Below are 21,766 nucleotides of genomic sequence, written 5' to 3'. Positions count from 1 at the left end.
GACATGAGCCACCAATGTCCAGCCCAGAAGCCAACTGTATCCTGGGCTGCATCGTGAGGCAATCTTGCTCCCCTCTCCTCTGCAGTTGTGAAGCCTCACCTGGAGTACTGCATCCAGATATGGAGTCCTCAGTACAGGAGAGACGTGGACCTGTTGGAGTGCATCCAGGAGGGCCACAAAAATACTCCAAGGGGTGGAACATCTCCCCTGTGAGAACAGGCTGAGAGAGCTGGGGCTGTTCAGCCTGGAGAAGACTCTGGGAAAACTTCATAGTGATAGTGGTCTTTCAGTTTCTGAAGGGGGGGGCTGTAAGAAAGAAGGGGACAGGCTCTTCAGCAGGAACTGTGGTGATAGGACAAGGGGAAATGGTTCCAAATCATAAGAGGTGAGATTTAGGTTGGATATAAGGAAAAATTTTTCTATGATAAGGGTGGTGAGGCACTGGCACAGGATGCCCAGAGATGTGGTGGCTGCCCCATCCCTGGAGACACAGTTAAGGTCAAGTTGGAAGGGTTCTGAGTACCTGATCCAGCTGTAGGTGTTCCTGTTCAGTGCAGGGCAGTTGAACTAGATGGCCTTTCAAGGTCCCTTCCAACTCAAATGATTCTATGATAATTTTATAATTTCAATTTCAGGAAGATTTAAATCTGCTAGTAGAATTCTCTCTGTGGGTAATACCAACACCTGACCAAATTTCTGAGCAGTGTGACAAAGGAGAGGAAATGCTGCTATGCTGAGTGCCTTATCTCAGGCCCTCCCTGTATCCCAGCTACACCAGCTGAGGATTAGTCTGATCTGCAAACAAGAGGGCTTGTGCTTGCCTACATACTGCATTGTGTTCCGTGAGTGCTTCTTCCCTGGTATCAGAGAAATACTGCTCAGAAGACAACTTTCACCTGAGCATGTGCCTTCCCAGAGGCATACTTTGAAGCCCAGCATGGGGAATGAAAGCACCCAGCAAGCCACATTACACATTACAGCTAAATTGTGTTCAGGCACCATTTGGTTGATTTAATGAGCTAGGCTGACAGTCTCTTTCAGAGAAGTGGAAAAAATAGCAGGCCTTATGAGCATGCAGTCACAACAAACAGGCTGACCCTACTTTGCCCTTGTCACCAACATACAGAGATATCTCTGAAGCACGCTCTAAAACACATTATTCCTACAGCCATACCCCACGTGCCAAGCCCCGCAACTGCAGAAGCTATTTTCTAACATTTCCTGTTTTCCAGCGGTTGAAGTTAGTTATCAGTCTAAACTTTTCTAAAATTATAACTGTGCTCCATGTAGAGTGCACCAGCAGCCATACAAATGACACAAGCTTCAGAAGCCTCAGTCTGCCCACCACTGCCCCAAGTTGGGGTGAACGAGAAAATCAGTGACTGATGGTTTATCTGTGAAAAAAACCATCATCCTGAGCAATTTCTCTTCAAGACACCAGAGAGGCTTCCAAATACTCCATGAAATGCTGAACAGATTTAAAGGTTTCATGTGGCTTTTGGGCCACAGCTCCTCATTAATTAGGGAGTTCCAGTTTATAGCCTTTGCAGGACTGTATTTGAAGAGTGACAGGTGTCCTTGTACTTGTATTATCCAGAAGTGAATTTGTAATGCTGATAATGTGATACTTATCTCGGCCTACTGACAGCTCCTTGGAATTCTATGGCAAACCCAGCACCAGCAATTGTGTTCAGAGGAAGAAAAGGCAATTCCTATAAAACAAGACAACCAATCTTAAAAATGTCCAAGAGCCCTTCTCTTCTACAGTTTAATTTCAGGGAATATATATATATATAAAAGCTATAGATTACAGATAGAATGAACACTAGAAGAATATTAGAATAACCAATAAAAAATTGATGTATCCAAAGTGACAGAAAGGAGGAGCAGACTAAAGACCTAACTCCTTTCCTTGGTATTTCAACTGCAAGGAGAATTCGGAGGGACAGCATAACACCCGCCAACTTAGAAAACTGTGTTTTATCTCTTATCATTGGAGCTTGTTAGCCTGGCTTTCTACTCATGGACTGCTCACTCCAGTCATCAACCAGAGGTTACTTTGCTCCTTGCAGCAGTTAACTGAAACCATATGGCTTATTTGTTAGAGTTTGCAGTTTAGTTAGAGTGTATCGAGAGATCAGCACACCTACTGTCCTCAGGCACCTCCAGGCAAAAATCCACAATATTGAGTACTGGACTACTGGAATTTTAATTGTTCATAAACTAAATCTGTCAGATGAATTAAACACAAATGAATGACCAAAAGTTTCAGACCAGAAGCTGAAACTCATGCAACTTTCATGCCTTTTTGGACATAAGACCTACAAACAGGTTAATCAGTTCCACAAAATGCCTCTGACACCAATAGCAGAACACCTGGAAAGAATCACTGATTACATACACTTAGAAATTTCTTCCATTTAAGAAACACATGCAGCATGAACACTGGCTACAGAATGTATTCCTGCCTGTATGGAGGCAATGCAGCACCAGAAAGCATTGCCACAGCTGGAACAGAAGTAGTTCTTCTTGTTCAACGTCACAGGCAACTTAAGTGACCCAAGACAACTCAAAAGGACACAGTGTCCCATCAGCAGCCAGTGCCAAGCTTCAGCATAAGCTCCATTTCTGTTACAGATCTGCCTTGCAGGAGTCCAAAGGGGCAATGTTAACTGATCTGAAAACAAGGTCTCATAGCTCCGAGGTTAGCTATCCTTTGAGAATACCTCAAGAACTGTTTCCAGAGGAGACTAGTTTAGCACAACCCCTGCTGCCTGGTTATAGGATGAAATTGACTGATGGCTACATGCTGCCTTTAACAAGAACGTCAAGCTCAAATCAATTCTGCATGAAAATTCTGGTCTGACAGCACGACTGCACTAGCACCAATTTAGACATCTTCCTGTAAATGCACTGTATTTGCAGTATTTGTCTATTCAACAAAACAGGATTTATTTAGTAGTGCAAACTTACAATAGAATTGCACCCTAAAAAATTAGAACCCAGATAGTGCTACTGCAACCCAGATCTTGGTGCTCCCCAAAACCGAGCTCCTCTCCCAGCACTGGATGCCCAGCTCTTTCTGCAGTCAGCTTGGAAGACAGAACTACCTCTAATTAACAAAGGGCAATAGCTTCAAGCTTAAAGAGGGTAGATTTAGGTTGGCATCTCATGCCACAACATCCAGGAAAATTTCCTTGTGATAAATCCGGTGCCACTGTACTGCGTTCTGTGCTCGTTTCGGGCTCCCTTGTTAGCTGCCTAGTAACCAGAGCCTCTGTGCAGTCAGCAAAATTAACACAGCCCCAGTTCCTAAGAAAAAGCAATTCATCTTAAGTTTTATGGGAAAACTGTTCTGTAATTATGAAGAGCGTTTCCAAACCCGCAATTACCCAACACTTACGCAGTTGGTGCGATTCCTAGTTTTCTCACAATAGTCTGGACTGCAAGACAGAACGTTGCTAAGATTCACACAATTTCAGTTTGACTGCATTTGTGCTACACTTCTTGCTTACCACATCAGCTGGCTTCAGAATTGCACCAGGACCTCAGCCGAGCTGCAGTAGCAGCCACATCCAAGCCAACAATGGCTGTAACAGACTTGAAGAACAATTTAGGAAAAACTAACCTCTAAACAAACATTTAGGATATAGAAAATTGCACACCATAAAGACCAGAAAGCAACAAGGCAAAGTGCAGAAGTTTCAGACTCTTTCAATCAAGATGAAAACACTTGTGAGAACAGTGCATTTGTGACTGTAAAACTACTTTGCTTGAGGGGAAATTCTGCTTGGCTGGTGAACATCTGAACGCCTTCAAAAGATTAATTAAATAATCCTATAGAAAACACAGTCGTTACTTAATACTTCCATAATTAATAATCCTCATTATGAATATACGCTGCATTCAGCGTACACTTCTGGAATTAATTTGGCAACTGTCACTTCCTCTGAAATATCATTGCTTGCATCATAACTGTCCAGATTTTAATGGTGGAATTATGAATTGAATTATGAAGAACTCAATTTATTCTAGTGCTCTTATTCCACTGTTAAGACAGAACTTTTCAAGTAAAGTTAAAGAAACGAAGAACTGTATTTATAGAGCAGAAATTTAGTCTTCACGTTTTGCTTCCCTCACCCCCCTGCGAGCCACTGGCAGTTCCAAGAGGAACAGTCAGGGCTGGGGATGAAGTTGCAACCTGCTATTAAATACACTGTGCTAGATATTGCAGGAGTTAATCCCAGGAACACAGGAACAACAGAAAACTATGAAGATTCACACCCAGGTGTGCCCTCACTGCTTTTAGAGAGCTGAACACAAAGTGCTGCTTTTGCAATGTCCTTTTCTTCAATACCTCAGGTATTACCTTCGAATTACTTTGATCTCTAAGTGAACAACATCAGCACGATGCACACACAACAAAGGCAGATATAATTCCCATATGCAAAAGGCCAGCTATGCTGCTTTCAGTCTAGGCATTGCAACTGAAGTGTAAAGACAAAGCAACAAAGGCTCCCAGACATGCAGGTCTGGGCCATCACTTGGCCTTAGAGCTGTTAGCTGTCATCCTTTCACTGTACAGCAAATACTTTGCAAATTTGCCAACTGTGAATACTAACAAAGAAACGTTGACACTGTACTTTTCCTTTTTTAAACAAATATTACAAAATTGAATTTATTGAGTTTCACACAAGATGCACTTATAAAATTGATACAGAATGTCATTCAACAGAAAAAAAAAAAGATAGCAATTCCAAGCTTCCTTTAGCAACTGCTAAATAATCCAGAACTAAGATACACCAAATTGACAGATAATCTGAATTTCAATGTGTGAACATTTCCAATCAGTATAAAATACATCAAAAATTATGGATTTCACATGTTTTTCCAGCACAAATCATTGTTTCTTCCCTGAACAGCAACCACAGATTTTGGCCACTACTCCATCCACTCTTAATGGGAGTGGAGAGGTTGACAATCTGCAGCAAGATGCTTCTAGCAGAGCAGACCACAACACTGACCTGGATGGCAGCGTTACCTCCTTACCAAGTCTGCTCAGGTATCTCCCCATTCCACACTATTGTCTCCATTTACTAAACCACTGTAGTCCTGCAAGTTTCAGGGATCAGCATATACAGTATACTCACATTTTATATTCATCAATCAAACAAGCTCTAGCTTTTCCACGACAAACTGTGAAATAGTGAAAGGTAAATTTTGTCATCATTTGTTCAGCACTGAAATACTTGAATACTTTTCCTTAAAAAGCCAATCTGGTGCTTACTTAAATACCTGAAAAGCATTTTAAGTTAATGCTGTGTTTTAACAATAATGTGAAGAATTTACCCATTAACCACAGGGTCTCTCTGAGGCCTAAGTTTTGATAGGAAATTTATTTCATTCTTGGTTTCAGGATTCCAAACCGTCTTTCACCCATTCTCCCAAACTTGATCCTCACACCAGAAAGTAAATGCTTTGTAAAGCTTAAATGCACTTTGTAGAGTTAGTTCACCTATGTGAGTTTGGCAAAAACCAATCAATTAAAATGGATAATTCTGATGTGATTGTCAGTATGTGCTTTTACAAGCACAGTCTCAGGCAAGTTAATACACAGATGTCATTCTTAGTAGTTGAACAAAAAAGCAGTGTAATATTCTTTTCAGTTGCATCAGTGCCATTCATACGATCCCAAATAACAGTCATTCCTCAACATATACAGGTACTCCCCCCCTTTTTTTTTTTTTCCTACAGCAAGAAAAAAATCCTGAGCTTTCAAAAATACTTTTATAAATAATTTGCCTTGCAGGACACACAGCTGAACACAACAAATGATTATACTTCATATTTGCCCACTTAAGCAGGACCTTCACTGTATTTTGTGTTTGACATCTTTCCTGGGTGTTTGGTATTTAGATAAAATAGTATGCAGTAAATCTCTCATTTAAAGGCAGGTTTTTTTATTCTGATTAGTTCAGATACACCTTAAAAAGATTTTTCTGTTGATAAGAATAACTATCCTGACATAATGTTTTATGTGCCAATGCTGAATGTTGAAATATGCACAAGTTTTGAATTCTCTTTGCAGATGTTCAATAAAACAAGGTAACTGGAAAGGTAAGCTCCCTGACATGCTGTCATACATTTCCAGGAATATCTTTACACTGGAGGAACCTTCACAAGAAGTAGTATGCTCTGGAAGCGTGGTTTTATAACACAGAACGGGATTATGCTTTTTTTCCAGTCTATTTTCCAGAGAAGTGATACTGCAGCTCTGCCACCAGGCTAGAGACTCCACACTTGATTCACCACCTTTTCCAAGAGGCAAGTTAACCTGACCTGACACCAAGCCAGGGCACCTGTAGAAAGAAATTAATATATATTTCTTTGCCATTAATAATTTAAGTTTTTAAATAAATATTCATGTGCCTTTTTGGGCAATCGTCCATTCTGGCAGCATCTTCTGTCCCAACAGCTCAGTATCCTCAGCACACTGATTTAAAAAAATCTTAGTCAATTCTGTTTCCACAAATAGTAAACCTGTCTATCTCCAACAAGTCTTTCTTTGAAGACCTGTGTTTTAATTCAGAACTGTCTTGGCTTATATCTTTTTCTTCTCCATCAGGAGTTGTCAGGAATTGATCAGAATTGCTTGTTACAAGTAAAGATGGTGTATTGTCTTTCTGATGCACAGGCTGATTGGTAACTGATGTAGATCCATTTCCATCTGTGGAATATCCTGTTGGAAGAGAAGACAGTGACAAAGAATCACAAATTTAGCACAGATACACTGATGCATCTTTAAGACTGAGATCTATCCAAAGCTATCTTGAATAAGGGCAATCTATCACAGAAGCAGAAGCAACAGAAAAATGTTTTGTGGAAGCCAGGTAACTTCACTAAGCCACTATCTCTTCTTAGTTTAAACCTAAGTAGAGTGATGAACAAGAATGTTTTTTTCTAATACAGTAAAGGATAAAACTGAATTCTAAAGAAGTTTAGATATAGAGTAAGAACATAAGCAGATGTTTTATTGAACTCTTTTGTATGTTGCATTAAGTAGCCAGAAGTCTGACTCTGCATCCTTGTGCAGAGTCTATTTTTGTTTGCTTCAACAAGAAGATTTTTGACAGTCACTGTGTGAGTCACACAAGTATTCTCTACTGAGATATATAAAAGAAACCTCTGTAGAGTGAATTAGATGTGCCTAATCCTCTACATACGTACAGCAAACCTGGTTCCTCTTGAAATGGTTATTAAGTGACTCATGCAGAGCTACAAACTTTAACAGCAAAGGATCTTAACAGCAGTACTACTAAAGCTATTTCTATTCCTGTCTCTTACTTCAGTGGAATTGATCATTGGTCCTAACAACCTAAGATTTTAATGAGTAATAGCTGCATACTATTTCCACATTTTGTTAAACAAAAAAAAAAATACTAAAATGCACATGCAAGAAACAAGGAAGTCAAACTTCCTTATTCACTAGCTCCTCTAACTGAGTACTTCAAGGAATCTGAAGAAATCTGACCAACGTTAGGAGTGCTGCAAAATGATCCAATGAAAAATTGTCAGAACGACACTGTTGTGAAAATTATTTGCTCAAAATAATTACCACAAAAACTTTATTCTATATAGCTCTACACAGTATATTACCTCCTATTTGAAGGAGTAAAGGATTACTCCTCACAGTATTATGCAAGTCAAAGGTACTAAATTTGCCTTTCAAAAAGGAGAAGTGATTCCAACAGTAGAACTCTGTTACAAAGGTAAACACTTTCCACCCAAGCAGCTTCTGAAGAAGAAGTCAACTTACGTTATAGGCTGACAGAAATTGGACTCTTAATTTATTCATTACCTTATACTTATTCTACTAAGAAATTTGTAGAGAGAATATATAGAAAAAGTTTGGTAAACGAGGCACAAGGATTAATCAATATTGCAGAGTTCAGCAGTACGATACAGACACAAGCTGAGGAAGGTGAGACTGAGATCATTCTTAAATATAACTGAGACTTCTAGCGCATACAGAGCTGCAAGAGGGTATGAAAGAATGAAAAACGGCTGAAAATTGAGCCTCCTCATCACTGATGGCAGTTAAAAAATCTAAATAAAATGAACAGAAGTTTTTTGGTTGCTACTTTTAATTATAAATTTGAGGAAATAAGCATCTCTGTTGACTTGCTAAAATTCCTGCTGTTGCATTTAAAAATAGTCTTCAGGATTCATTTGCCATAAATTTAAGGGTCAGTCTTAGCACAGCTTATTAAACCTCATATCCAAGTCTAGTCTTAGAAGGTTTAATTAAGGCATAAGCATCAGTATGATACAGTTCTCTAATGAAAGGAAAAAAAACATCTACACCAATTCATATCACATTCTTTTACACAAACTAAAACAGCTCTATGAATTTATGCTGCACCACATTTCAGCCTGATGTCACTTGACACAGCTGAGATATAGAGAATTGTAACTGAAGCACTGACAGATTATTAACTCTACTGTTGCTGGCAAGATGTTCTGATGAGTAACAAGCACCTTACATTTCAAGCTGTTCAAGTCTTCGGCAAGCAAAAGAGTGAACACAATTAATGCCTCACTGTTAAGATCTCTAGGGCTCTCACTGAACTCTACACAGAAGATGATACACAATCCAACTCTGCTGACTGAAACAATGAGAGTTTGTTTTCTTCTATAACTTGTCACAGGAATATAATGTAATGTTCCTGACCAATTACTTAACCACTAATGCTGAGGATCTATATGAGGAAGCCACACCACAGATGCCCGAAACAAGGTGGGTAAAGACAAGCTGAAATTGCTATTTAGATCTCATAAAGCTTTTCATTCACATGTTCATTAGAATTCTAAATAATTATGTTGATAGCATATCACATTCTACATTAATTTCCACAATGAGTGTAACGTTTCTTTGTTAAGCTTCAGCACTACCAGAGATTGCCTATAAATATTTACTTGTGCAGTGTAGGCATTTCTATCACCTCCATCGTATAAGGATAGGATTTTTATTTTTTATTTTTAAATCAGAGCCCAAAGTATTTACAAGCAAAAGATGACGCATGAACTAAAAGTAATACATCCTATTTGTAGACATGCTTACAACTGTGATTTATTGCACTACTGGTCTAACAACAGAGTGTGTCACAAACAGCAGCACCCATCTGGTTTAATATTGGATTTAGTTCGAAAATGATTTTCATTACAGCTGAAAACAGAATGAGACATTCAAGCTCACCATGGGTAGATTTAAACATGCTTTGTTGTTTGCCAGCTGGCTTCCCTGCAGAGGCACTCGGGACAGGATTAAATAATTTCTCCTCCATTTTTGCTTCCTTTACATATTGACATGATTTCCCCAGCAATACAATACTGTTAAGGACTTTCAAGGATATTAACCTAGATAAACAAAAGGATTTATTTAAATACATACATCAACTATTAATATTAAAATAACCGCATATCATTAATGCTATCTTGGAACAATTAGCTGAGAAATTAAATCCTTCAGTAGTAAGATCAAAAGTTAATCTGAAGACATCTAGAAGAAAACATCAAGTTTTAGAGAATGACAAGGAAGGCTAAGCCATTTAGTACATCAAATATTTCAATAAAGAATTAAAAAGGGCTCTCAACAGAGCAAGCCCAAGATAACTGCATTACTGTTAAGCATGCAACCTTAAGTGTACTTAGACAAAGACTGGCAGCAGACTTGGAAACAAGACGACTTGTTCCCAAGAAAATTGGAATAAGTTGTGGAATTGTTGAGAATAAGTTGTTGGAATTGTTGAGAATAAGCGAACGTTCAAGGATGAAAATCCATGGAGTGGTCTGACTGCTTAGTCATAAAGTGGCCCAAGCACACTCAAGCAGCAATATCACCATCTCGTCTGCATTAATATAATCACAGTTTATCAAATACAAAAAACAAAGTACATCACATTTTTAAGGAAATTTTATGTAATGCATTTCTTTTTACAAGAAATTTAGATAAGTGAAAGAAAGAGCAGTGTAGATCATTTCAGTATCGAGCAGAAAGATTTTAGTATCCAAGCAACAACAACTACCTTATACGAGCTGAATGCCACTACTCTATAATTCTATTTGGTTATTCAGGGCAGATTTTGTAGAAACGGAGTTGAGATGTTCTATTTTTTGATCTATCTTACATTTAAAACTTAAAGTTTAATCCTACGTTAGTTTTAAGTCTAATATATGCTTTTCTCTAGAGACAGTAGGTGTTTGTAACATGTTTTGAAGTAATGACTGAAACTAGAATACGCTTTCACTCTTCAATAAGGAAAAAATAAATCATGAATTTACTTATTCTCGTGGTCTAGAAGTTTAACTTTCTAATTATAGGCTTGAACACAGCCCAACACAATGTTTTTGGTCCAAATCTCTAAAGAAAGCCCTCATTGTTCCCTCTTTCCCATTCTACAATTCTCCCTTGTTCAACCCAATGTACTTGTCCTTGACTGCACGCTACAGCTTCCCCAGACTAGCAACTACATCTTCAAAGAACAGTGTTTTATCCTGTGTGTTAATCACTGTACTTTCTTTCCTCCAAGTTACAGAGACAGAGAAATTTCCAAGACAGCAGCAGTGGAATGGTAGAGAAAAATCCCAACATTCTGCAGCATTCTGAGCTTAGTACATCACAGCATGAGTGTGATGACCAGGGGCTTTAGGAGGAATATGTTATATGCTCGAGAAAAACTTCAAGTATGATGCAGAGGAACACGGTCAACATTTTAACATGTGACCTATTTACATTAACTTGCTAGCTAATCTACATTAGAAAGAAGGGTCACTACACTGATGTGCCATGGACACATCAGACAGAGTTCTACCTCTACTGGTGATCAAGGTCACAGTAGATGTAAGAGTACACCTACATAAAAATTTTTTCATAAGGAACTGAAAAACAGAAACCTGCTCTTCCATACTATCCCTAAAGAACGGCTGCCCCAGATCTAAAAATCTTTCTGCCTTAAGAAACAAACACAACTAGGTGGAACACTGGAACAGCTATTCCACAACGCCATAGGCAAATATGAATAGTCATGCTCTGAATTATCACATGTGTTACTATAGGATACTCAGAGCTTCTTTGCACTAAAAGAACTTGAATCCCTTACTTCTTGATGGTCAATTTTAATAGGAGCTGATCATTCCAAAATCAATCAGTACTGGGAGATAACAAATACAGTTCAGCTTTCCTAGAACAGGCCATCACCACAGCCTATATAGCCTGTATTTTAAGACAGGGAAACTAGACTGGATTTAAAGTATAACGAAATGCATCTCAGAATTACAGAGCAGTGAGCAATAACACAAGTGTAAACTGATGGGACAGTAAAGGTCTACATGAAGGTCAGTGATTTTATTAAAAAAATTCTAATTGTGATAGGACAGAATATGTCACAGCTAGGATTACTTACTAACCCCAATCTTCCTAGAACAATACGCCTCAAATCTTGGACTTACATGTATAGCAACTACATAACAAGAAACCATGTATTTAACTACTAGAAAGCAGAACTCACTATCTGCTTTGAGTGCTTAAACTATCAGGCATATTGCATCTTCAGTTCTTTTCAAAAGAAGTTTCATACTGTCAAATTCAATTTCTTCATTTATGACAAGAAACAAACACAACCCCTCTGCACAAAATTCCTTCCGCTATCTTTCTATTAGTTATTTTCATTATTCAATTCCTTACTGAAGGATAAAATCCTCAAATACATTTATGACACTTAGGGACTAATCTTTCTCAAATTCAGTTTATTAGCAGAAGCATTTTATAACTACCTCTATTCAACATAAATGGTGCTTATACGCATACTCAGATGTATCAACAGGATTTTTTTTCCACATCTGATTACACAACACTGAATACTTTTATTGTGAGCATTTACTTACCCACAGTAGAAGAGCACCACACAGACATAAGCTAAGACTCCTTGTACTTTTATTGAGCTTGTTACAACTCTCATGAGCTATTTTAAGGATAAAAGATAAACAGTTAAAATGTGCAGTATACAATTAATTAGAAGAATATTCTAAAAACAGGGTAAATACAAGACAAAAGTAGAAAGAAGTGTTAATAGTAATTAATTCAATTAATAGTAATTTATTCTAATAGTCTCCTTGACATTGCTGACTACTCAATAATTTGTTTTAAATTAATATTATATAAAATAATTACAAATAAAACTCTGCTACAACTGCAGAGGGAAGAGGGTAGATTTAGACTAGATATTAAGGAAGAAATCCCTTACTGTGAGAGTGGTGAGACACTGTAACAGACTGCCCAGTGAGGTTGTGAATGCCCTCTCCCTGGAAGCATTCAAGGCCAGGCTGGATAAGACTTCGAGCAACCTGGTCTAGAGGGAGGTGTCCCAGCCTACAGCAGGGGGGTTGGAACTAGATGGTCTTAAGGGTCCCTTCCAAAACAAAGCATTCTGTGATTCTATGGTTAGTGCTTATTTCAACAATGATTTTTAGTAAGGCAAATAAAAAAGCATCCCTAAAAATCAAGAACCAGAAGGTGACTTAATCAAAAAGTGCTGATGTGGTAAAAGAATTGCAACATTTCACAATATTATGAACATTATGAATAAAAACTTTTTGTGGACTATGGACATGAGTCCCAAGTAAAAATGACAGAAAATCCTGAATTCTGTTTTTATGTCAGTATTTCACAGTTAGAGCTCCAACTTAGCAAAATGCTCCAGCTTGTATTAAAATGCATTAGTATCAAGGATAACATCTAATTAACTTGAAAAAGCCATTTCAATTCTCTCTGGATGTGCTTTACTAATTTTTATGAGTATAGTTTTTTCTTTTTAAAAATTCCTGGATAAGAAACAGGCAAAGCTCGTAAATAGTATTTCCCCTCTCCCATATCCATAGAAAAACATTACATTTAAAATTCATTCATACTGACAGTCTTCAGGGGAAATTATGAATTAACATATTTGCTTGCAAAATAAGGCCATGTTCCCAGTACCATAACTGCTGCTTGTCTACATGTGCATAGGGTAAAGTCATAGCAGCTATTTACAGCAAACATTGCGTAATAGTTAATTCTGAACAGACAGCATGTGGACACAACTGCAGTAACAAAGTGTTTCATTTTATAGTAGCATGTCCATGTGACAGGGTCAGCTCCTTCAGAGCTACCTATTAAAGGAAAAGCTCAGAAGTACAGTGCCTCCAAGAAAAGAAATCAGCCGCTGAACATACCATTACAGGGACCTTCACAAGGACTTCTGTAAGAATCTAAAAAACCCAGTGCATTACTGCTAACCTTCTGGCAACCAGCTGCTTTGACTTTTCTGAATGAATGAACAGGATATTTGCCAAAAGGAATGGCTGTTTAATAACCGCAGATGTACTTCAACTCCACTGCAACAATCCGAGTGCTGATGAATTCTAAAAATTTAATACATACCCAACTTTGTATGAAAGGCTGACACTCACTAACATATTTGTGAAACTCTAATCAGTATGCAGTACAGGTTATATTGAATACTAACTCAACCTTGTAGCATCATTTTAGTTACTTAAATTGTTTAGACCTCAAAACATTAAAACAAGCTAGCAGCTATCTCATACATTCTCAACAAAGTAAGATTTTACTGTCAGAAAACTGATAGGAAAGATACAACTTACTAAAACAGCCAGTGGAAGAGGAATAAAACCCATTCTTCTGGAAACGGAGTCACTATAATCTGTATATGCCTAGAAAAAAGAAAAAAAAGGAGCAAGTGTAAAGATTTATGCAAAGGAATGATCTCATTTTAGCTTGGTACACCCTCTACATAAAAATCAATTTATGTTGATAAACATTATGGTGGTATAAAATGTACAGATTCACATTTTGAAATGCAAATGTGGATTCTTTGTACTTACAGACAAAAATAAGTAACACTATAATGACAGGTAACAGTAGCTTTAGCAACCTGAATATTTCAGTTGCTGTTGATATTACAAGTCTCTACAACAAGAGCAATTAGGACAGTGAATCCAAGCACACTATAATATTTCAGCTGTACATCATTTTAAGCTTAGAGACCTCTCTGTACTAATTTGACTTTGATCCTCAAGTACTATAAGGAAAAACCCATAAGAGAGATAAAATGCCACTACCATACCATCTATTTGCATTAATTGTTTGTGTGGTAAACAACTTCTGTATTGGGTATACCTAATATATTCCTAACAATAGCAACTGAACATACCCAGAAAAACAACCTGAATTATCACAAACAATCAAGCTAACGAATAGAGCATCCATCCAGATCTCTCATGAATAGTCAGACTCATTCAGCAGAGATGTGCTTTAAACAGCACATCAGAGACAGTACTCATGGAAAACACAGTCTGTTTCTGTAAATCCCTGTTCAACAGCACTAACATGCATCACACAATATCCACATACTAGCTATCTGTGCAAGCTGATTAGGTATATCTAAGTATACATTCCAATATCCCATTATAACAATTATGATTGTTAATACAAGAAAAAAATGCCTTCATTTTCAGGCTTACGTTTTTCTGTCGACTGCTAACAAGGTCAAATGCAAGACTGGCTCTGTACTCACTGTAGACCTGGAAAAAATCCAGCACATCAGATGCGTGATTAATGCATTAGCACACTATCTAAACAATAGAATTATTAATAAAATATTCCTGTAAAATTATTATAAATATTTATATACAGACTGAAGGAGTTAAACACACTCTACTTGGGATTTAGCTGTGCCCTTCAACAGATAAGTTACTACAGAAATGCAGGCTTATGTACATATACAACAAATAAGGTAGCAATGCTTTTGGAATTGAGTGAGCCTTTACAAAGCATTTACTGAATAGGAAGACAGTCAGCACCACAAAGTACGACAAATCGTGTCTACTTTCCTCCTTACAATCCATGATTGTTTTGAATTACATGAAAGATAGCAGTGGGATCAAATTAAATAAGTGAGCAAGCTTACTTATATACTAAGCAAGCGATCCCATGAAAATAAGAAATAGGTATCAGGAAAACGAAGGAAGCATTCTCTTTTTAAAACAGTTCTATGCGTTAAGACAGAAAGGCACTGATTTTAAACCTTGCAGAAGTGTTATCTACTGTCCTCCACACTAAGCTGTGTCAGCACACGGAAGCATACTACATTTGTGGCTACTATGATTTCATTAGATCTCTTTTCTGAGCTTTCTATATGAAATTAGGGCATGCATAAATGCCTCTGGCATAAGGGAGCTTATCAAGTACATCTACTAAACTTGTTTCTACGTAGTTAATTTAGAGATGCTGGAAATGATAGCACTTCCAAGTTTTGACCTCATTTCCTAAAAAGTGGTTGTAACAGTGAAGAAATGCTAACTCATCCCTTCACTAATTTATCAAGTACATTTGAATTCACACAACGCTCAGGACAAACGACCCATGTATCAAACCACACTACACAAAAACTAATCACATCTGCTTCCCAAAGAGAGGACTACATAATAAATCTTTATTCTGCAGGGACAGTGGAAAAAAGCTTCTGATCTCAGATCCCATCTTTAACACCCATGCAAGACCAGAAATTCAGCAGCCTCACAAGATCTGTTTTTTTTTTTTCCCCCTAAGGCCTAAATTTAAACACACTGTAATAAATGTTATTGATAAATGGTTATAAGTAATCTTCTTTCAATTCAACTGGTGATCACTTCACAAAAATCACCTGCCAGTTATGTGAACTGTGGTTATTATGAGAACTGTTACACAATACTTTCAAAAAATTCATGGATCTGGAACTACTACTGTAGAAGCAGACGTGTCTCTTGCACGCAACAAACTTCTGAATAACTTTTTAATATCAAAATATTACCACCTGTCCCAAATTATACCTATGTATGAAAATAACAATTGTTACATTTTCTGTACTGGAATCGATTTTAATATTAAAAAGAAACAGCAAAATAAACTTAACATAGCATTCAACATTCGAAACAGGATACCTACATCTGCTGTGATGTCATTGAATTTTGTTATAAAGGCATGTTTCACAATATCCACCGCTATTTCTGAAGCAACCACCATGCAAACATCTGGGAATAACACCCAAAGATGATCTAAAGATCGGGAAGAAATAAGTTAGACCATTTAATTTGACTCCATTACACAAAATAACAATTACAAGACTTTTGATCAACTGATAAAAATCAACAAGTACACAAGCAACGTCTGTAATTTACATCTCCACTTAACCTGCACTGTGCCAATTCCCTTGAATGTCAGTGCCATTCTAGAAACTTATCAGTGCTGCACAACTACTGCCACAACTAGGATCAGTTTCTAAAGCCCTGACATTATGAAGCTTTATCATGACTTGCACTTGTAGTTCCTATATTTTAGTCAATGTTGATTCAATGTTTAATTATGAATTTAATTATGTTACCAACAGAACAGGAATTTGGTTTTTCCATTTTATTTTTCTACTACTTAACTTACCTGGATTCCATGAGAACTGTTCCATATTTCTTAGACATACAATTAGCAGCAGCACATAATTGGTGAACCTCTCTTTTATATCTAGTTTTAAAAAAATAAGATGTCAACTCCAAAGAAACATTTATCTACATACATGGATACATGTTCATTCTATAATTTTATTCTTTACTACATTTTAGATTAGACAATCTTGTCCACAAATTATTTGATCAAATTTGAGAGGGGGATAATGGAAAATTCACCACAGACAGAATCTCTGGATCATCCCCAACACCGCATCGACTTAAGTTTCTCAGCATCAGAAGGGACGTTAGATTTTTGTAACTTGCTACCACTTTTATGGGCAAGTTAAAATAAGTTATCTTTTTTGATAACCTCCATGCTTTCCTTATCTAACCCCAAAAGAATCAGCATCTCCCGGAGCAAAAGCAGAGACAAAACACCCACCCAAGCTATACACTGAATTCAGCGTTAGAAAAAAGGCCTTCAAGTCAACTGCAGAGCCTTATTTAGATTTCCTCTTTGTCTTTTATACTGCCACCTTGAAAGGGCTGGATGCTATCAACTCAGTTATTAAAACTGTAAGAATGCTATCAGAAAAGCAGGGAGACCTGAGATGGAGTCTCATGACATGACTTCCCAGACTAGGGAGGGAGTTTTTCTCCTTCAGTAGACTAATTTTAAAAATGAACCATACAGCTTGCTTCACTTTTTTTTTTTCCCTTGCACATGTAATTTTGGTAAGATTTTCATTCTTAAGCCAACAACTTAATGTCATCTTTACATCGTTATATTTTCAAACAGTACACATTCTGGGACCACTGTTGACATAGTATACTACAAGTTAACTTTCTCAAAATGCAAAAGACCTCAGGGATTTTGAAGCTTGGATATTTTCAACACCATAACTTTAAATTTTAAATTTGCACATAACAAGCTATTGGCTGTGTACTAAGCTTGGTTAAGTACCTCAAGTAAAAACTAGCTACTTGAGGAAATAGTTTTTTCCTCATTAACACTATTGTGTTCTTAGAAGTGGAATCCCATTTTAATCCCACTGAGCCAAACAATAAAATGAAAGACTGAGAATTCAAGTCAGAGTGCTCACATTTATCAAAATAAAGCTGTTTTAATATTAAATAATAAATCAACCTCTTATTTCACATTTTTCCCGATTAGCACAGCCATACATACCACTATTTGACATTTGAAAAAGATTGTTCTTCTCAAACTTCTTGAAAACACTTCCTTTTATTTCAACGAACTGCAATTTTTAAAAGCAGTTATTTAGTTTTTATTGGTAACAAACTGGTGTAAGCAAATCAGACTATCAACATGAAAATAGACAATATGGTACACTGGAATGAAGGCTACTGAAATAATTTAGGATAGCTATACAGTAAAGCTACATACTTACATTATTGGACATCATGATTGTAAGCAGTGATTTATTGTGAGAGTTGAAGGCCACATTAAGGGTTGTTGCTTGAACCATTATGAGAATAGCATGTAGGACTATAGATAGGCAGGGTTAAGGAAGCAGATTAGGAAATACCTTTTCTGCACAACAGCACTGAGCAATATCAAAAATTATTTCCCTATTTTGCTTCCAAAGTTAAATACAAAAAAGTTTCCATCTCTGTCAACTTCTGCCTGCTTTGCAGCAAGACAGTACTTAAACCTATGCAACATATCCACATTACTTCACAGCATGTAGCAATTCTGTGCTTTCTTTTTCTCCCCCAAAAATAATTCAATCATATAGGAGTAACAGCAACATTACCTGAAAAAGCAAACAAACAACCCACAAAGACTCAGACTTATCCTAAAGATATCAAAGGAAATGAGAAGAGGAAATAATTCATCACCATCTCTAATTCCATCAGCTCACTGTAGCATTACTTGACGTGTGTGAATTACTCTCTTTATTTCAAAGAAATGTTTTCTAGCTTCATGTTCATAATATTTCACTAAACAACAAAACCACCATCTTTGAGGCCCTGTGACCTAAAATAATCACAAAACAGAAATCAGAGTTTCCATGAGGTATGCAGCTACTGCTTTTCATCTTACTAATCATGAGGTATTAAACAAGCTTTCCACTATTTCACTGGAGTATCATTACAAAGTTGTTTTTTTCCCCAAATGTCAAGTTAACAGCTTTTTTAATTTATATTTGAAACATATAGCACTGGCAATATTATTTTGAAAGTAAACAAATACTTATACAGGAATACAACTAAATTTTCAAATGTGTTCTAGAAATAAATCCAAGTAGTTCCTGTAAAATTTAGTTTAAAAAATGTCACCTTTTACTGAAGAAAAAGGATACAGACATACAGCACTGCCATGAAGAAGTGAGGAATCACACCTATATGGGCTCTTTTTCTTTCCTTAGGCTCTGTAGCAGTCCAATAAAGAGCATCCAAAATATCTTGTCCAAATGAAGAAAACAAACGATCAGCCACCTAAACAAGAAGAACTTTTTACTGCCTTACAGCAATAAGTTTCTCTATAACACCTGGTTACGTCAGTGTGAATACACCTCAAACTAAAAAGCTTTTCACTTATTTTTTGAGTTTTCACCACTTTTACATTATCAGTTCACTTGATCTTGCAGTTACATGTGTCCTTTTGTATACACTGCAACATATCTCTCTCAAATTTACCTTTCCAACAGTGTTCATGATATGAAATCACATGCTATTAACTTAGATGCATCCTTGAAAGATACCCAAGTATTTTTCAAACTTTGCCCTCCGATAAGGAAGTATGCATGTTTTGCAAAACCATCCCATTTTTTCCTTGTCCCCTTGGACTTAAAAAGGGGGAAAACAAAGAAAAGTGAATGCCAAATGCGCGACAGGGAATATAAGCTCTCAAGTACAAATGAGACTTAAATTACGTCTGGCTGTATAATTTCTTCCATCTTGGAATAAGATATGCACTCAATGCAGATCTCTGCATGAAGCAGAAATAAAAATACTAGAAACTAACACCAAGAGATTTAGAGGGATTGGGAATTCTGCTAAAAAAACAAAAAAAAAAGCTGAAAAAGAAAACAAAACAACCCTCAGAAACCCAAACCTATTATTCCAAAGCACATATACATATAAAAAACTCCACAAAAAATTCTAGACAGCATTACGAGGATAGGAAAAACATGGGGCAGCAAACTCAGCTTGTAATTCAGTATCATGGCAAGAAAGGTCACAAGGAATCCTATCGATTTTCAAACTTCCTGATTAGGGAACATATAGAAGTGAAGTCCATTACAAGGAAATGCTTTTTTTTCTTGTGTATACACTGATGTTCAATCATTTTTAAATTAAGCTGCACAAGGAAAAAGAAAAATCACTTTAAATATTACATTGGGTATTACATGTCACATATATGTCAAAATTAGATGTTATAATTTAGCATTAACCAAGTATGAAAAACTAATTACCACTACTTAATAAACAAAATTGATACTTCCTACTGCCTTTCTGGAAGATGATAATTTTGGACATGTTAAAACAACAAGCAGTAGTGCAGAACTGAACCTGCAAATGTTTAGTCATACCCCGTGAACTAAAAAAATCCACTTAGGTAAAATTTAGGTAATCAGATTTCATACAATTTCTTGACTTGGTTAATTATTAGAATTCTAAAGCTCTGAAGGGATAGAAGTCTCACGCTTTAACTCAACCAAGCCAACATTCCTTCAAATTTCCTGAAATACGATGGCTAAATAATAACAATTTACGCTTCAAAGTAAGCTTTATTTTAATCTTTCATTTTTTAATTAAATTGAATGCTACTCTTTGATTGTCACCTATAAGAACATCATGAACCCTGAGCTGATGAATTACCATAAATCTGAAGTTCAAATTAAAACATCAGTCTGAGAGATATTTACAGCGGCACTGTTTTCGGCTTTTCAATTTTGTAAATCTAGATGGTCCGCCTTATTTGGTTCCTGCTCATTGTGATGACCCACAGAGTAACTTTATCTACTACAGAACGCTTAGAGTTTCGTTAAGATTTTGTCCACAATATTGTGAGGGTTTTAACAGACACAATTGTGACTTGGCTTTCCTTTTTATTTACACAAGTCTTGCTTCTTACATTATAGATAGAAAATATTAAAACCCATCACACAATATTGTTGTCTGCTTTTCCAAATGAGACTTACCTAAACCCTACATGCCGGCTCCAGGCTCCAGCAGATTTCCATGGTGAGCGCTGTCACCAGCATAAGGCACACTGGGGCTTCACAAGGAGCAGGAGCCGGTGGGGCTGAATCTACAAAAGAAAAGTGTCATTTAATTGTGCTGAACGCTCCCCTTAGGATGGTTACCTGGAGCATTCAGCACATACTTGGAAGATGTGGCACTCCTCATGTCCAGGAGGATAACCTCAGGACACACTAACAGCCGAAAACATTAGGACATTGTAAACATCTCCGCTGCTCAGCGATTTAACTAAATTAAAAAGATGTTCTAATTTTCAAAGTTTATGAAGATGTAAAGTTTGCTATGTGTGCATTTTATTTAAATATTTTAAGTTAATTGTAAACACATATTTATCAGCTCCTAAAACCAGATTGTTTCTCGTACAACAGACTCGTAAGTAGACTAAATAATCAACCTGCTGAAAACTGACAACCAACGAAGTTTTTCAGTAGGATTTCATGCTGGCTTTATTTTGCTGAGTCTATAGCTGCAACATACTGCAGTAAAAAAGCTCCTCAAAAAACATGCCCTCTATACTGACATGGGCATATCATGACACATCAGAGAAATTAAACACCATTTCCAACTTCAAAGTCTGGTTTAAGTTTTCTAATAATTATAGTTGCAGTGCATTACATTTCCTCCTTTCTGCCCCCAGGAAAGGAAAAGGAAACTCAGGCACCACACTTCTTCTAGAGACGTGCTTTGGACTCTGCCAAACGTGACAAAGAAATTCAGCTCTTAATTCAAAAAGGCACAACACACAGTTTCCAACTCACAGGAAACACTGCAGTCTCTGTTCACATTATGTGGTAAGCACTTGGTGTTGTACTTTCGCTGTGTTCAGTGAAGTGACTCAAAGGCTTCACAAAGACTATTAAATGATAATCTTTCACAGGTTAGAGAACTATTTATATATGGATATTCCCAACACAACTACAATCCAGACACTAAACTGTCACTGAGTTACTGATTTTTACATGATTTTCATCAAACCTAAAATCAAAGGAAGAAACAACGC

General features: G+C 36.8%; 1 protein-coding gene across 3 annotated transcripts in view; it reads right to left on the bottom strand.

Annotated features, from left to right (window-relative positions):
• Nucleotides 1-5,940: 5,940 nt before the first annotated feature.
• The window catches only part of TAPT1 (transmembrane anterior posterior transformation 1), a 33,752-nt gene continuing 17,926 nt past the window's right edge, over nt 5,941-21,766 (bottom strand). For all 3 annotated transcript variants that reach the window (XM_065735749.1, XM_065735750.1, XM_065735751.1), the window contains 10 exons: nt 18,861-18,996; nt 17,946-18,043; nt 17,723-17,792; nt 16,529-16,609; nt 16,040-16,149; nt 14,578-14,637; nt 13,699-13,767; nt 11,944-12,020; nt 9,257-9,417; nt 5,941-6,739 (listed from right to left, as the gene is read on the bottom strand). In XM_065735749.1, coding sequence (XP_065591821.1) covers nt 6,510-6,739; nt 9,257-9,417; nt 11,944-12,020; nt 13,699-13,767; nt 14,578-14,637; nt 16,040-16,149; nt 16,529-16,609; nt 17,723-17,792; nt 17,946-18,043; nt 18,861-18,996 — 1,092 coding nt within the window. In that variant the 3' untranslated portion in view covers nt 5,941-6,509. The remainder of the gene's footprint in view (nt 6,740-9,256; nt 9,418-11,943; nt 12,021-13,698; nt 13,768-14,577; nt 14,638-16,039; nt 16,150-16,528; nt 16,610-17,722; nt 17,793-17,945; nt 18,044-18,860; nt 18,997-21,766) is intronic.

The sequence above is a fragment of the Cyrtonyx montezumae genome, unplaced genomic scaffold (assembly GCF_038088225.1).
Source record: "Cyrtonyx montezumae isolate F1298 unplaced genomic scaffold, pur_monq_1.0 scaffold_2, whole genome shotgun sequence".
NCBI classification, from domain to species: domain Eukaryota; kingdom Metazoa; phylum Chordata; class Aves; order Galliformes; family Odontophoridae; genus Cyrtonyx; species Cyrtonyx montezumae.
Note: the sequence above shows the minus strand (reverse complement) of the source record. Positions and strands in the feature narration are given on the sequence as shown.